This window comes from Gambusia affinis, linkage group LG12 (assembly GCF_019740435.1).
Source record: "Gambusia affinis linkage group LG12, SWU_Gaff_1.0, whole genome shotgun sequence".
Lineage (NCBI taxonomy): Eukaryota > Metazoa > Chordata > Actinopteri > Cyprinodontiformes > Poeciliidae > Gambusia > Gambusia affinis.
The window spans coordinates 11,626,348-11,641,906 of NC_057879.1; the positions used below are offsets into that span (position 1 = coordinate 11,626,348).

Sequence of the window (15,559 nt, forward strand, 5' to 3'; positions counted from 1 at the left end):
GAGACAAATCCTAATAAGGTTCATTCATTGATCATAGTGAAGTATGTTCACCTAAATAAGGAAGATGAAGTGATGACCTTGTTGGTGAGACACAAATGTTCCAAAAACAAAGAAGGGAAAAGACTTCTACATTAAACTTTTTAATCACAGTTATGAAATTCACTGAACTTCCCTTTAACTTCTCAATAATTCCTAATACTACTCTCTGTCATGGTCATGTAAACAAGTCACCAAATCCAACCAATCAGCTTTTTGCAACTGAAGAATGTGCCAAGACCTCATCTAGTGGCACTTTGAAAGCCACTTAAATTCAATTCAAATAAAAAAAATTTAATACTTTGATCCCAAAGGGAAATTAAATGTTGTTAGAACTTGATTAATTCAGTTACTGAAAGAGTTGCATTAGATAGTGGCGGCTGAAGGCGGGAAATATCTCCTGCAGAGGCCTGTATTAGTGCATGGCTTTGTTAGTCTATTATATGCAATTCCTACTAAATATATTGATGCTTGTGGTTATGCAAATACATAGAGGAAAAGGTATGAATGCCTTAGGGATGAGGTTTTAATGTAATTCTGGATGAGTAAGCCAAACAGAGAAAAAAAAAATATATATATATATATATATGAATTTGAAGTTTGTTAAACATCGCTCTAAATGAGGCAACATTGTTTGAACATCAAAATTTGAGTAGTTTAATCTTCTCTGATGTCAGTAACATTATTTATTTAAGCATCAACAATGGGGAGTCTGGAATTGGTTGTTTTTAGCACTTTATTGTGACTGTACAAAAATTTAGCAAATAAAATAACACTTATTATGTGAAATTCATTTGGCCAGTTCCATAGAGGTAAAATAATCCCATGCCATTTGCTTTTCTTTTTCTTAATAACTAACATTGCGTATGTTGTGTTTCCGTGGATGCACAAGTTTGTAATTGTTTTTTTTTTTCCACTACAAAAATAAAAGTTGTGTCCACTGCTAAGCTGCAACCATCCCTACCGTCAAGATATAGCAAACACATGAGTGAGCTCTTCTCAAATGGACCATAATAAAAGAAAAGGGGGGGAAACCATCCAGCATAATTAACTTTATGGGACTTCTTTTTTTTGCCTTTTCTGTACAGTAACTTGATCCAGATTCACATTCTCACCCTCAGACAGAATCCTGTGCAAAATAAAGAAGAAAATAAATAAAAATCAGACACGCTGCCTCATTTTTCCCCAAGAGGCTTGGGTTGCTTGATCAAGTAGATGCAAGTGGTTGACATATTTCTTTTAGAGGATTTCCAATCTGAGCATCTAAAGAGTCAGTCCACCACCACTGGCAATGTTTTGTTTTAAAAAGAGCATTTTGTTGATAGTTTTTTCTTTCTTTTTTTTTTTTATCTAAAATGTGTACCCGCCGCACGACGAGGACATTTCCCACCCAAGAAAAACAAAAACAAAAACAAAAACAAAAACAAAATAAAACCCAGTCCACTCTGGTTCTATACTGCTTCTGATCAGGTCACAAACCCACCTCTAATTTATTTCACATTCCTCTTTCACTCATCATACACTAAGTAACAATAGCAGCAGGGGTTGGACCCAGCGTCTGTTCGGCACAGAGGGGTGGAATGAAGACTAAAAGTCAAAGTTCTTGTCCCCGAGAATCGAGACATAAAACTGTTGTGGTCTCAGCTGCAGAGAGGAGCTGGTGGGTCTCAGCGGGGTGCAGTGCCGTCAGATGTGAAGGAGGACATGGGGGCGGGAGAAAGCCTATGAGTTGCTCCCTGGATTTTCATTGCTAGGTGAGCTTGGAGAGGAAGAGGATGAGGAGGAAGGTGGAGAGAAGTTGATTCCTGATAAGACCGGTGGGTCTGTGGCCGTGTTCTGACCGCTAAGACTCTTCCTGCACACGGGACATGTGTCATGCTGAAAGAGAAGAGGATCAAAAGTGTTAATCAGTCATCACCATTAATACATAACGTATCTATTTATAGTGCTGTGAAAAGGCATTTGCCTCCTTCTGTTTTTGCTCTTTTTGATTAAATGTTTCAGGCCATCAAATAAATACCAAACCACGATTACCAGAGTAAATGCTTAAATCATGGCTTATTTATTAAAAGACCTAAAAAGTTCTGCACCAATTTGGCATAATGTGAAAACGTATTTACCCACTTAATCTAAAAAATTGTTTTGCCAGCCTATGCGCCGTCAACTGGAATCAAGCATTTGTGACAACATGGAATTATTCTTTAAATTTCCATTTTGGACCATTTTTAATTGCAGAATTGGTTCAATTCATCCACAGTCGGAGGTTTTGGAATTCGATCAAAACCAGGTACATCACTAATATTTTTTCAAATGCATATAAGCCATATATTAACTTGTCACTGAGCGGGCTCTTTAATTAATAACTTCAGCCTTAATAGACACAGATACGCTGACTGTTGTAACTAATGATATCAGCAACAGTAAGATTTGAAATCAAGTTAAAAGCAGTGCTGTTAAATATCCATACCTGCTCCAGCCATGGAACTATACAATCGTTGTGAAACAAATGATTGCATGGTAGTTGCCTAACACTCTCGTCAACACTGTAGTCTTCTTTGCAGACAGGACACTCTAACCCAGCACCTGGACAAACACAAAGCCACATACCATCTGTCTGTGTATATTTGCAATGCAGAGTCACAGAGAAAAGCTGCAAAGAGAAACAGCTGTCAGATCGATTCTGTGCATTCAGGGTAACAGTGTATCCGGCTTTGCTACAAATCACTAAATTAAAGCTTCTCTTGAGTTCAAACAACAACACCATGGTGTAAAAGGAACTTACCAACGTGTTCTTGTGTAATGGAAATGGTCGGTAAACTCTTTATTCTTTCTTTGTCAGCTGGCGGAGGACCGGTGTTTTCAAACTGGTTTAATAACTGCAAGGCAAAAAAAACAGAAACATTTTTCATAGTTACAGACCGAGGAGAAATTTGCATGAAAACATGTTTTGCTTTCGTACGTGACAAATGCCTGGACGAAATTTTTAACAAATGCTATAAATAAATAAACTGCTTATTTGTGGGTGCTTCTAATAGTTAGGGTTAATCTGCACTGCGAAACTGTTTACTGAATATTTGAAATCTAAAATATTTTTTATCTGCAGTCAGAAGAATGAGTGGATAATATTAAACCTGTGTAATGATAGCATCCAGTCCATTAGCCCCCCAGGCATAGTCCATTGGATTGGAATGCAGCATACCCCTGCAAAACAACAATACAGTCCTGTAAAAAATATTCAATCACTCACACTGTACGATAACACGATTTTATTATCAATCTCAAGTGACTTCTTGAACCTTACCATGGTCCCATCCCGGTATTTGGCATGGTTGCAGGTGCTATGATTCCATTGACGAGCTGCTGGATGATTCTGCTCAAAGAAAAGACAAATAACATCAATTTATTTATCATCACACTCTTGATAACATCTAAAAGATGCGCGAGTGTACAGAGTTAGTTCATTTTTAACCATTTACTGGCAATTCACAACATACGAAGAATGAAAAATGTACACCAGTCTGTGTGTTCCTTAAAGCTATGGTCTATCTAAAAACCAGCAGAAAATGTCATCTTAATCTATGCAGCGTTTTGCTAAATATTCATATCCCTGAAGTTCTGCGGAGACTGTTACATTACGACCATAAATTTCATAGTATTTTAAGTGATACACCAGCAGAAAGTAGTGTAGAATTGTGAAGTGGAAGGCTAATCAAAATCTGGAAAGTGTGGCAAACATCTATACTCAACCCCTTTTACCCAAATATCCCTACTTAAAAATTTATGCAACTCATTGCCTTTAGTTGTTTAAAACAATGTAACCTATTTCTTATTTCCCTTACTGTGTGTGGCTCTATCATACATACTCCTATTTAAATACACTGAAGTTTGTAGTAAAAAAAAATGTAACTACAAGGTACTGTATACAATAAAAAAAATGTTTTGTACAAGAATATACAGTTTTCTGTCCGAGTTTTAATCTAACACAAATGGGACCGTTTTATTTTCTAAAAGGGTAATTTCTGAAATAACCATAGCAGCCAGATGAACCAAAATCATCAAGTCAAAAGGATGTTGTTCTAAGTTAAACCCACACTCCAACCCCCAAGTTTTGTCATTTGCTTTGTCAGCTCAATAATAAACTACAGGTGCAATATTTTAGTGAAACAAGTTACACTGTAATTTCTAGGGGGAAAGGGATCTGCAAAACGCTGTGGATCCAAGACATAAAAAGAGTCTGTTCTCAGAAATAAGAACAAGAGTTGCATTACTCTTCCTCTGGAAATGTTTGCTACATTATGTTCAATTTACTAAACTGATTAAAAGCAGATTTTGGGTGCACCCAGGTCTGCTACTGAATAAAAGTCGCTTGGGAATTGTGATCTGGTTTATAACTAGAATGAAAGCAAAAAGAAGAATATTAAAGATGGATGCTTGTGTTGAAAATTTTAAGAAAAATGTCAATTTAAGATGTCTCACCCCTCCAATGTGGGCACTCCTTCGTGCCGTGAACCCTGCCGGCGTGGCATGTGTCGACCCCGCGGCTGCCTCGCACTGTATCGCTGCCGTGAAGCCATTTCCCTTTCTCGCCTGTTCTCTGCCTCCCGGTTGTCCTCTGTGGATAATCTCGATCGAAGGTCAAAGTTTTCGTCGAAAATCCCAAGGGCGAATGGGCCGTACCCCGATGGAAATGCGAATAAATGATTTTGATCCATGTTCTATTATCACACAATCAAAAGAGTCAAATCAGTGTTCAACAACGTGTTCTGGGTTGACTGTCGTACTGACCTCAAAGCTGGAGCGATTCTGATCACTGGCAGAGGACGTGGACGCACACCCATTTTCAGAACTGCTAGAAAACACAAAAAAATAAGACTCAGACATTTAGAGATCAAACTGATACAGTTCATAAGATAAATATAAATCCTTGCCTTGGTTCTTCAGGTAGTTCCTCAATGAAACCAGACTCACAGTGTGGGCATGTGTAGTCCTACGAATAAGAATCAGAAAAACTGAATTTATTGCCAAGCATTCTGGATTTAGCTCATTCGATTTTTTTTTTTTTTGTAAGAGAAAGAAAGAGAAAAAAGAAATTGTCCATTACTTTGTGTTGGCCCACCACTTAAAATTCCAATAAAATACACTTAAATATTTAGTTGTGATGTGAAAAAATGATAATTTAAAAAAACATGAAAAAAAGAGACATTTTTAGGGATGTGAATACTTTTGTAAGCCACTGTAGACAAATCTAAACGGTTTGATTTCCTCACAAAGAGGCGAACGGCAGACTGATTAGAAAGTAAATGTTACTGTAACATTCAAGAAGCTTCCAATGAATAGCTTGACAACAGCAGGGGCAAGCTGCTAGAACAACAGCAATAATGAATGAATAATAATACTATATATATATATATATATATATATATATATATATATATATATATATATATATATATATATATATAATATACATATACATATACATGCACATATATATGGGATAACTTATTTTATCCAAACAAGTTGACCTCAGTTAGCCTGATGGTGTTCCACCATTATTAAATTCGTCGGGTAGTAACGGTTTCTTCTTTCTAGGTGAATCTTCATTTGACAGTACCGCTGAAAATACACCTCCAAAACGCTCGGTTGTAACTGGAGTTTATCCCTAAAGTTTGTTACTGACACTGACACTCTACTGCTGCCCTGAAGGGTTAGCCGAACCGACGGGGCTTTAACCGCAGCAGATACTCAACGAGGCTGTGTAAGAGCTACACCTGTATCCAGACCAGTTCAAACATGATTCCCCACCCTTCTCAAAAGGCTAAATATGTGTCAGTGATTCTTACCGGTAGACGGGGCGAGATCTCTGCTGAACACCGGTGACAAAAAAACCGGCTGGGCCGTGGAGGGGCTTCGGCCATTTCTAGTACTGGGTGAGTGCTTCTGTAAGGACGGATAGCAGCAAGGGACACTAGAGCCTGACGTTTGCTTTAGCGACAGGAAAAGGAAACAGCAGCGCTAGAGAATGTAATGTAAAGTGTGTAAATTTTACAAAAAAAAAAACTTCCGGTTTCGTGTGAAAGAAAGAAAGAAAGAAAGAAAGAAAGAAAGAAAGAAAGAAAGAAAGAAAGAAAGAAAGAAAGAAAGAAAGAAAGAAAGAAAGAAAGAAAGAAAGAAAGAAAGAAAGAAAGAAAGAAAGAAAGAAAGAAAGAAAGAAAGAAAGAAAGAAAGAAAGAAAGAAAGAAAGAAAGAAAGAAAGAAAGAAAGAAAGAAAGAAAGATCTATACAAATATTCCTTTCAAATTTTTCATCTGGACAATTGCACTTTTCAATTTGACAAGAAGAAAATTTGTCAAATTTTTGTTTCAGTCTGGAGGAAAGCATGGTCTTTCTGTCCTCATGACTCTTAGCCAATAGGTTTTTCCCTGCATCATACACAATAACATATTACGATCTGTAGTATGTTTTCTCACAGTTTGTGGGGTTTTCATGCCAATCTCAATCTCATATTATTCATCCATCAATTTTCTGTCCACCCTTGTCCCTAATGGGGTCAGGAGGGTTGCTGGTGTCTATCTCCAGCTACGTTCCGGGCGAGAGGCGGGGTTCACCCTGGACAGGTCGCCAGTCTGTCGCAGGGCAACACAGAAACATACAGGACACACAACCATTCACACACACACTCACACTTAGGGAGAATTTAGAGAGACCAATTAACCTGACAGTCATGGTTTTGGTCTGTGGGAGGAAGCCGGAGTGCCCGGAGAGAACCCATGCATGCATAGGGAGAACATGCAAACTCCATGCAGAAAGACCCAGGGCCGGGAATCGAACCCAGGACCTTCTTGCTGCAAGGCAACAAGGCTCTACCAACTGCGCCATTGTGCAGCCCTTCTCATATTATTATTATTATTATTATTATTATTATTATTATTATTATTATTATTATTATTATTATTATTATTATTATTATTATTATTATTAAGTGTTGAACAGTGCTTAAGCAGACTCGGGTGTGCTTTTAATATGAAAAACCCAGACCGGAAGTCGCGTTTTTGTTGACGTTAGCGTCAGTCCGTTAGCTGCTACTGTGGCAGCTGGAGGCCTCGTTCTCTGCATTTTTCCCGTTTTCTTTGTATATTTATCCTCTAGCTACGACCATGGAGTCTGGCGATGGAGGTAATTATTCAGTGTATCTGTAATATAAAAATAAATATACTAGTTGCACTTCCCGATTAAACAAATTGTACGGCTAGTTTTACGGCTAGTTAATTATCTAGCATATGTCGTATTTCAGCCAGTGATTAACCAGCTGACAGGTGAACTAACTAGCCATTACATTACACCAATCTTCATTGACTTATATCAGTTGCTATTTCTATCGGCAAAGAATTATCTTAAGATCCGTGGCTTCAGCACGCTCGTCTATTTGTATGCACCGTCTCACTCCAGAGTATACAAAGCTATACCATATTCGCAATTATGTAATGTAAACGTATATATTGGCTTCTGCATTTAACAACTCTAGATACGTATTAATAGAGAATATATTAACATTCTATACTCTTAACCTTATGTTCCCCAAGATGTACTGATATAACCAAGTAAACAGAATGCTTTACAGTCTGATATTTTTCAAAATATGGATATGACTGGATTTTGAGTCCTTATAAAGGCTAAATTTCAGACTTCCTTTATTGTTCTTATTCACAGCAGCACTTAGCCTTTTTAAACCCCTTTTTTACATGTGGGGATTTTGAGTGCCAGATCGGGAAAAAAAATGGATAATTTTCACATTTTTATCTATAAATGTATGAAAAGTGCTGTGTGTATTTTATTTTTGACATCTCAGCCACCATGCCAGTGCTTTAATTAGCTGCATTTCGCTCCAGTAATAGCTGCAAGTCTTCCAACTTAGCACATGTAGAGACTGACATTTTTGTAGATTCGTCATTGCAAAGTAGCCCAAATAATAGCGTATACGAATAGCAATTTTCTAATCTTGTCACAGACTTAAATTTTTAAGATATCCTTCGGTGGTTTCAGCAGGGAGATGGTGTGTTCAAGGTGATGCTCAATGAGGAGTTTGTGCTCTGAATTAATGAGTAATAAAGGGAAACAAACATTTTTATCTTGTTGAAATATCCTTATGCAGCAGTTTCCTCCTTCGGGTTCCTTTGAGTTACCCGAATTGTATTATCAATGGCCAATAAATGGATAAGGTCATTTGTAAACTTCATAGTAATTAGTCCTGATCAGAAACTGTCTTCAACTTTTTATGGTTGGATGTTGTGTTTTCAAATGTGTCTTAGGACGAGGCGGGTGGATGTCCAAACCAGGTCAGCAGCAAAAAAACAAAATGAACATGAATATTCTTCGCCAAGAGAAACTGATCGCTCAGAAGAAAAAGGAGATTGAAGAAAGAATGGCAGAGCAAGCAAAACTGAATGCTCAGACAGCAAGCAAGTCCTTGCCTCCTAGGTAGTCAAACATCTACAAAGCTGGGATTGACATTAAATATTTTAAAATATACTAGTGTGTTTTCTGGGGAAATTGTTTTATTCTCATGATCTATGAGTAAATTAAGAGATTTGTTTTCTTATTCCTGTAGTTTACCCATCCCTCAGGGACCTTCTTCAAATAAATTTGCAAATGATGGAAGCTTCTTACAGCAGTTCATGAAGATGCAAAAAGAAAAAACAAACAATACTTCAGGTAAGTTTCTTTATTTGCATTGTTTCCTTATTGAAATTACACATTCTTTCACTTCTGTTTGGTGATCTAATGTTGTTACATTAGATATTAACAAAGTATGAGAAATGCTTTACATGGTTGTTTTAACTTATTTCATCAAAAATAACAATTATTGGATATGTGACGGATGCCAGAATAAATAAAACTTTCATTTTACACTTTCTAGATTCCACCAGCGACTCCAAGACTCCTTTAAGTTCAGGTCCGTCTCCATCGGGAAACGCTTTGCAGAGGAAAAGCTTTTTGGTCGGCCAGCGGCCCGGTGTTAAAGTTAGCAAAATGCTCAGTCAGTTCAAGAGCTATGCCCAGCCCAAGAAGAACCCAGTTCTCAGCCAAAGGCCTAGCGTGTTTTCCTCTCCTGATGATGACGATGAGGAAGAGGAGACTGATTACTCCAAGTTCTTAGAGATGAAAGGTAATTCAAGGCCCGTATCTTATAAATCTGACTGTGGACCACTCCGTGCCTTGGACAGTTCAATGGTTGCTTTGCGTACTCCAGTGGAACAGTTGCCTTGTGTCTGGCATATTGTCATATGTGCCTTTTGAGTAAATATACTCATAGCCTGCTTAAAGTCTCTCCCCCAGTGGATTCAGACACCAGACTCATTATCAACAAGATGGCCTCTTTCGTGGCAGAAGGAGGACCTGAGCTGGAGAAGAAGGCAATGGAGGACTACAAAGATGATCCTATGTTCTCGTAGGTTTTAATATCTCGGTCAGATTCATTTAACACAGATTGCATTTTCATTTGTTTTTTTTTTATACTCATAAGAGTTCATTATTCTTCTTGCCTTCCAGGTTCTTATTTGATAAAAGCAGCTTGGAGTATCTCTACTTCAAACACAAAGTTGCAGTTTTGAAGAACAATTTGCAGAAACTTGAGAATAAATCAGAAAATGGTAAAAGTTCAATTTATTTTTCACCTTCTATTTTCTTTTATCTGTTTTATATAAATTTTTTCAAACAGTTAAAAATTTGGGGCACACAGACAGCTATTATTAGATTATTGAATAGAACATTAAATAATTTAATTCTCGAGCAGCTTTAGAAGAGATGCCATTTCTTAAAAGCTGAGTCAGCTGTAAAATGTCAAAAGTCTGTTCTCCATTGTTAGCAGTTATCAACAGTCTTGCAGCAGATTTAAATCATTTAATTGAACCTTTACTGTGATAGCCACAGTCACTGGTAAAGATGCTTGAAAAATCTTGAAATAAATTACTGTTTTCTTCTTAAAATGTCACTTTAGGTGGTCTCAGTTATTTGAAATGAAATATATTTTCTAATTGTACTTGAATCTAGAAATACATAATCTCTTGTCAGTATTTGATATGCACTGCCGTTTGTCTTCTATCGCTAACTTTGCAAAACATTATACATATAAATAGAATATGAAAGTAGTCTCATTTGGGTTAATTTGTTTATTTATTGTTCTAAAAGCCTCACATCCAAAGATTTCCCCATTCACCAGCCCTGTTCGTCCTTGCTCCTCCTCCCTTTTCCTCTTCTTATTCCCTATTAGCTCTAGACTGGTGCTGAGTGAGGGCCAGTTGAGTACGGTACAGTAGTAGAGTGTGAATTGAGTCCCAGTACTAATAGGCTGCTTAAAGTCTCCCCCCCAGTGGACCTGGAAACCCAGGAAATCATTGAAAATCTGGCCCGGTTTGTGGCGGAGGGTGGCCCTGAGGTTGAAGCCATCGCCATTGAACGCAACAGAGAAAATCCCGCATTCAGGTTCGTTTGTGTTTCTATTACTCGTTTTCAAATTCATTTTCTGTCTTTTTTTTTTTTTTTTGTACTATTTCTTTCTTTCAGATCTAACAAAAATGTGTCTCCATTCTCCAGCTTTTTATTCGACCAGCAAAGTCCAGCCTACTTTCTCTACAGAAAGAAACTACAAGAGTACCATTTTGCATCTCAGCGCTCTTCACCGTCACCAGCAGATTCCAGGACAGACGTCCAGCGTCCAGTTGTGTCTTCATTACCTGTAAGCTCTCCACAGCTGACCAGCACATCAATGCCTCAACATCAGGAGTCAGAAATGCCTCCAGTCAAACGAAAGAGGAAGAGCAGATGGGGGTCGGAAGAAGACAAAGTGCAGTTGCCAGTTCCACCAATTGTTATTCCCCAAGATGTTAATGTCCCAGATCCTAACACACCCTCCTTATCTGGTAAACCGTTTGTTTAATTCAGTTGCATTATTTTTAATGCTGTAGATGTACATTATATTTTGTGAATATTTGCTGGATGGTCTCTTTCAGCTCAAGAGCTGAGTGGTCTTGGTTATAAGAAGGGAAAGCCTCTTGGTTTGGTTGGAGTGACTGAGCTCTCTGAGGACCAGAAGAGACAAATCAAGGAACAACAAGAGGTAGACGGTCGCAAATCTCATTGTGATTTTTATTTTTTTAGCATGTTTTTTATATTTATAATTTTGCAAAAATAAAAATTGTGAAACAAGGGTAAAATTATAGTGGAGTTTAAACTGACTTTAGAAAATGTAATTATGAGAATAAAATCATATGAAAATAAAAACAAAATAAAACAAGAAAAAAGTTCTACTATTACGAGAATTAAGTCACAATATTACAATTTTATTCTGGTAATATTATGACTTTATTTTCCTAAGGGTTTACTCTTGTAATTTCATTTTTTATAGTTTTTTGGTATGGCCGTAATACTCTGTTGTACTTTAGCGCCTTACATTAGTGATTATTACAGCTAGGATTACTAAAACAACAGTATTTTTGTCTTTTCTCTGTAGAATATTGATTTTAATGCTGAGATTCCCGAAAGGCTGCCATCATTTCAAAAGCCAGCATGTTGCATTATTGACAGTAGTTGAATAAAGACTCTGTCGGTTTCTTGAGGGCAGCAGACATGTTGTGGAAATTAAACACTCATCTCTTTATGTCTCCTTAATTTTAAAACCTTCTGACACTGAATATTGCTAACTTTGACTTTATTTCTTTGCTTTCTCTTATTGGAAAAGATTGAGCCGAACGTCTTGGTGCATCTGTTCATACAGCTCTACATAAATCTTACCCTATGTTGTTTAGTTTTTTTTACTAATAGAGAAGCCTTTAGCAGCCATAACCACTTTGATCTTATCATTTTAGTTTTTGCCAAACCCTCATCCCCCTCTTTACCCCACAGATGCAAGAGATGTATGAAATGATCATGAAGCACAAACGTGCAATGGCAGACATGCAGAAGTTGTGGGAGAAAGCCATTAGAGATCACCAACATGAGTATGACAGTGATGAAGAAGTGGACCAGGATGACGGCACCTGGGAGCATCAGCTGAGAAAGATGGAGATGGAGAAGACGCGTGGTATGCCAGAGAAATCCAATAAAGCATTGCTGTGCATTGTAATCTTGGCGATCACTTATGATGATTTCATTACCAGTTTTATATGACTAACTTCTTTTTTTTTTTTCTTCAACTCCAGAGTGGGCGGAGTCTCTGACCGAAATGGGGAAAGGGAAACATTTCATTGGAGACTTCCTTCCCCCTGAGGAGCTGGAAAAATTTATGGAGACCTTCAAGGCTCTCAAGGTTTGTTCTGCTTTCTTTTCATTTGTTTTTAGTTTTATGAGAAAGATCTATGAATAGTAATCAAATTCATAAACCTTAGTATGTCATTTGTTGGGAATTACCAGATGACAGTGATGACACTTTGAAATTACTTCATGTTAAGTGTCTGGTCACAGTGACATCAGTTCATTATCAGTCATTATCATCTTGCTCTTTTTGAGGAAGTCTCACAGGTTTAAGATTGTATCATTTTCAACAAACCTGCAAAATGGTATTTTGAAATAGAATAGTCAACACAATGGGTAAAAAATTATACCTAAATGTATCAAGCATAGAGAAGAAACCCTACAAATAAAAATTTAAATATCCAGTTATTTTTACTCCAGGGCCTAAAAATATGTTTGAAATCTTCCACCTTCTGGCTTAATAGTAGATTTTTTTCAAGTGGAAATGGAAAGAAAAGTATTTTTTCTTCCTCAAATTTTGTGTGTATTGGAGAAATAGTTTGTGTGAACAATGAAGACCAGTTATCCAGAGAGTACAGAGTACAGCACTGGGCAAAAGGCTTGTCCTGTGATAAACTTTAGTGCGCCATAATGTACCGCAACTACTACAGGACCAACAGGAACATTTGTACAAATAATATCAGCTTGAAAGAGCGGCAGGAAGGATGTTGCAACAAGTTAATTTCTTTGAAAGCGGAATTAACTTCATTTTGAACAAAGACCAATTGTTTCCTGGGTTTGAAACTACAAGGAGCATATATTATTTTATATTATTTGAAAACATATACTTGTTTTTTTCTACATTTGGTAACAATTTGAAGTGGGAAGAATATGACTAAATGAATCAAATGGAACCTGAATAAGACCAACCTTCAGCGCATCTTTGACCTTCTACATCTCTGTCATCAGCAGAAAATATAGATATGAACAAAATTAACTAATATTAACTACAGGTAGCTAGTACAGGTCTAAAGGGGCATTTTTGGGACTTTCTTGTAACAATAAATAAATCCAATTAGAAAGATTATTGAAAACCAGTAAATGGCTTCGTTTGAAATGGCTGTATCTTAAAGTTTTTGGTAACCCTAGCAACTGATGTTTTTTGTTTTCTAAAAGGTAAAGGAAATTTTCTCTTCGTGTCCATGGTTTCCACAAAATGATTTAAAACTTTATTGGAAGCATTCCTCATTCCTCATCACTTGGGTTCAGTGTAATGTCTGCATGCATGTGAGATTTAAATGCCTGCGGCTGTGGAAGTAAATCCAGTTATCGATTAAAAAAATCGAGATGCGTGAGACAAGGTGGATGTGCATAATCTCCTGGGCAGACAATAAGAACATCTGGATAAAATTTTAACTGTGTCGGATATATGTCTCGGATACTTAAACAACTTTGTAATATTGACTTGCAGGAAGGCCGGGACCCCGACTACTCAGAGTATAAAGAGTTTAAGTTGACGGTGGAGAATCTTGGTTTCCGGATGCTCATGAAAATGGGCTGGAAGGAAGGAGAAGGCCTTGGCAGTGAAGGACAAGGAATCAAAGCTCCTGTTAACAAGTGAGTCGATCTCACTCTTTTGCTCTTATAGTAACAGAAAAGAAGAACATTTCCTTCTGTGTACATTCTGTCCATGCATTCATTTAATATAGTGTTTATATTGCAGGAATGGAATATTAATATAAAAATAATTTTTATCTGGGTTTCAGAACTTGAAAGACAACAAGCAACACAAATCAAACTTCTACTTAAAAATATTTATTTCACAGTTTTAAAACTGCAATGCAGCAATTCTCATCAGTTTAGGCACAGGTTAAACTAGAAATCATTCATTATTAATTCAGTTGTTATTATTATTTACATACATTTTTACATTCACTTTCTAGATAGAACACCAGTATTTTTGCTCAGTCATGAACCACAAAGGCGATTTTGTGTTTTTCTCTCCGTCCCGCTCCAGAGGAACTACCGCCATGAACGGTGCAGGGTTCGGAGTCGATCGTCCAGCTGAGCTATCGAAAGGCGATGATGAGTATGACGCTTTCAGAAAGAGGATGATGCTTGCCTACCGCTTCAGGCCCAATCCCCTGGTAATAAGTTTTTCACATTTTAACGAAGTTGAATTGTCCAAAGAGTGTTTAATTCTACTAATTTATCTGTGCTACTATTCATACACTTTGAACTTCTCCACATTTTGTCATGTTACAAACACAAACTTTAACGCATTTTATTGGATTTCATGCAATGGACCAACAAAAAGTAGCACATAAGAATATGGTCAGTTAAGATCACAAGTACTTTAACCTTCTGACGTCTAAATGCTATGTGTGACTGTGAACTAATATAGTTGTGTAAAGATGGTGGAAGCAAATCCCAAAACATTGGTTCTATGAAGTAATGAGTCAGAGAGGCTAAATTGTTTTTTCAAAACTATTTATATAAAATGTTTCATACTACAACAGCAGAGTAGTATAAACCTCCACTGGAGCTTTCTACTAAATATAATATTACAAAACACTTTTTTTTTTATTTTGAAATAAACAGAATACCATGAATACTTTAGCTTCTACTTTATACCTAATGCATTAGTTTATTTCATTCTGTCATTAAAATCCTAAAATCTATACTGACGTTTCTGGTTTAATGTTAGAAAATGTGAAAAAGTTCAGTACTTTTACAAGGTTCTATATGTATATAGTCACTTTTGTAGTTATTGTTTGTACATTGTATTTCTACTGTGATATCCTAATGTGATCTACTGTCTTTTATTCGCAGAATAATCCACGGAGGCCATATTACTGATATAGAGGACTGTTTCTGTTTATGCTCGTCATTTTATTATAACAAAAGGATAGTTTGTGCATCCGCCGATCATATGGTTGGTTGTAAAATGAACAGTGTTTGACAGTAGAAATTTTTGCGTACTTGTCTGTCAAAGAAAAAGAAAGAGAACATCTCAATTGTTGAAAAGTATTGTTAGGAAATGTTGTGTATTACACTAAACTATCAAGTTTCTATAAACATTTGCTAATTTGTCTGTTACATCACGATGAATTTGTGTAACATAATAAAATATATGAAGAAGTCCATCTGGTTGTCATCAGTATTTCACTCCTGTATTATCTGGCTTTCTTATGGATCTGTGCATCCTCAGCTAAATAAAAATTTTGTATAAATTCACGGTCTTCTGTTTAAGTTCTCACATTGAGTGAGGTTGTCACTCTGCCGCAATCATTAC

General features: G+C 36.7%; 2 protein-coding genes across 4 annotated transcripts; one reads left to right on the plus strand and one right to left on the minus strand.

The window, feature by feature from the left end:
- Window positions 1-754: 754 nt before the first annotated feature.
- Window positions 755-6,035, minus strand: rnf126 (ring finger protein 126). Of its 2 annotated transcripts, none has more exons than XM_044133836.1 (9): window positions 5,880-6,035; window positions 4,965-5,023; window positions 4,822-4,882; window positions 4,513-4,751; window positions 3,338-3,406; window positions 3,168-3,237; window positions 2,819-2,912; window positions 2,504-2,619; window positions 755-1,914 (listed from the first exon to the last, which is right to left on the minus strand). In XM_044133836.1, exons 1-9 carry the CDS (start codon window positions 5,952-5,954, stop codon window positions 1,759-1,761), a joined length of 939 nt encoding a protein of 312 aa, XP_043989771.1. In that variant the 5' UTR covers window positions 5,955-6,035; the 3' UTR covers window positions 755-1,758. The 2 variants fall into 2 exon arrangements, with proteins under 2 accessions (XP_043989771.1, XP_043989770.1); XM_044133835.1 differs by having other exon boundaries at window positions 4,822-4,885.
- A 1,046-nt stretch (window positions 6,036-7,081) lies between these two features.
- sugp1 (SURP and G patch domain containing 1) lies at window positions 7,082-15,410 on the plus strand. 2 transcript variants are annotated; one of them, XM_044133838.1, is made up of 14 exons: window positions 7,082-7,212; window positions 8,346-8,514; window positions 8,645-8,748; window positions 8,954-9,202; window positions 9,361-9,484; window positions 9,586-9,686; window positions 10,395-10,518; window positions 10,630-10,955; window positions 11,046-11,152; window positions 11,938-12,115; window positions 12,234-12,340; window positions 13,736-13,881; window positions 14,282-14,411; window positions 15,097-15,410. In XM_044133838.1, the coding sequence occupies exons 1-14, from the start codon at window positions 7,194-7,196 to the stop codon at window positions 15,121-15,123; spliced, it is 1,911 nt and encodes a 636-aa protein (XP_043989773.1). In that variant the 5' UTR covers window positions 7,082-7,193; the 3' UTR covers window positions 15,124-15,410. The 2 variants fall into 2 exon arrangements, with proteins under 2 accessions (XP_043989773.1, XP_043989772.1); XM_044133837.1 differs by lacking the exon at window positions 7,082-7,212 and having other exon boundaries at window positions 8,312-8,514.
- The last annotated feature ends 149 nt before the right edge of the window (window positions 15,411-15,559 follow it).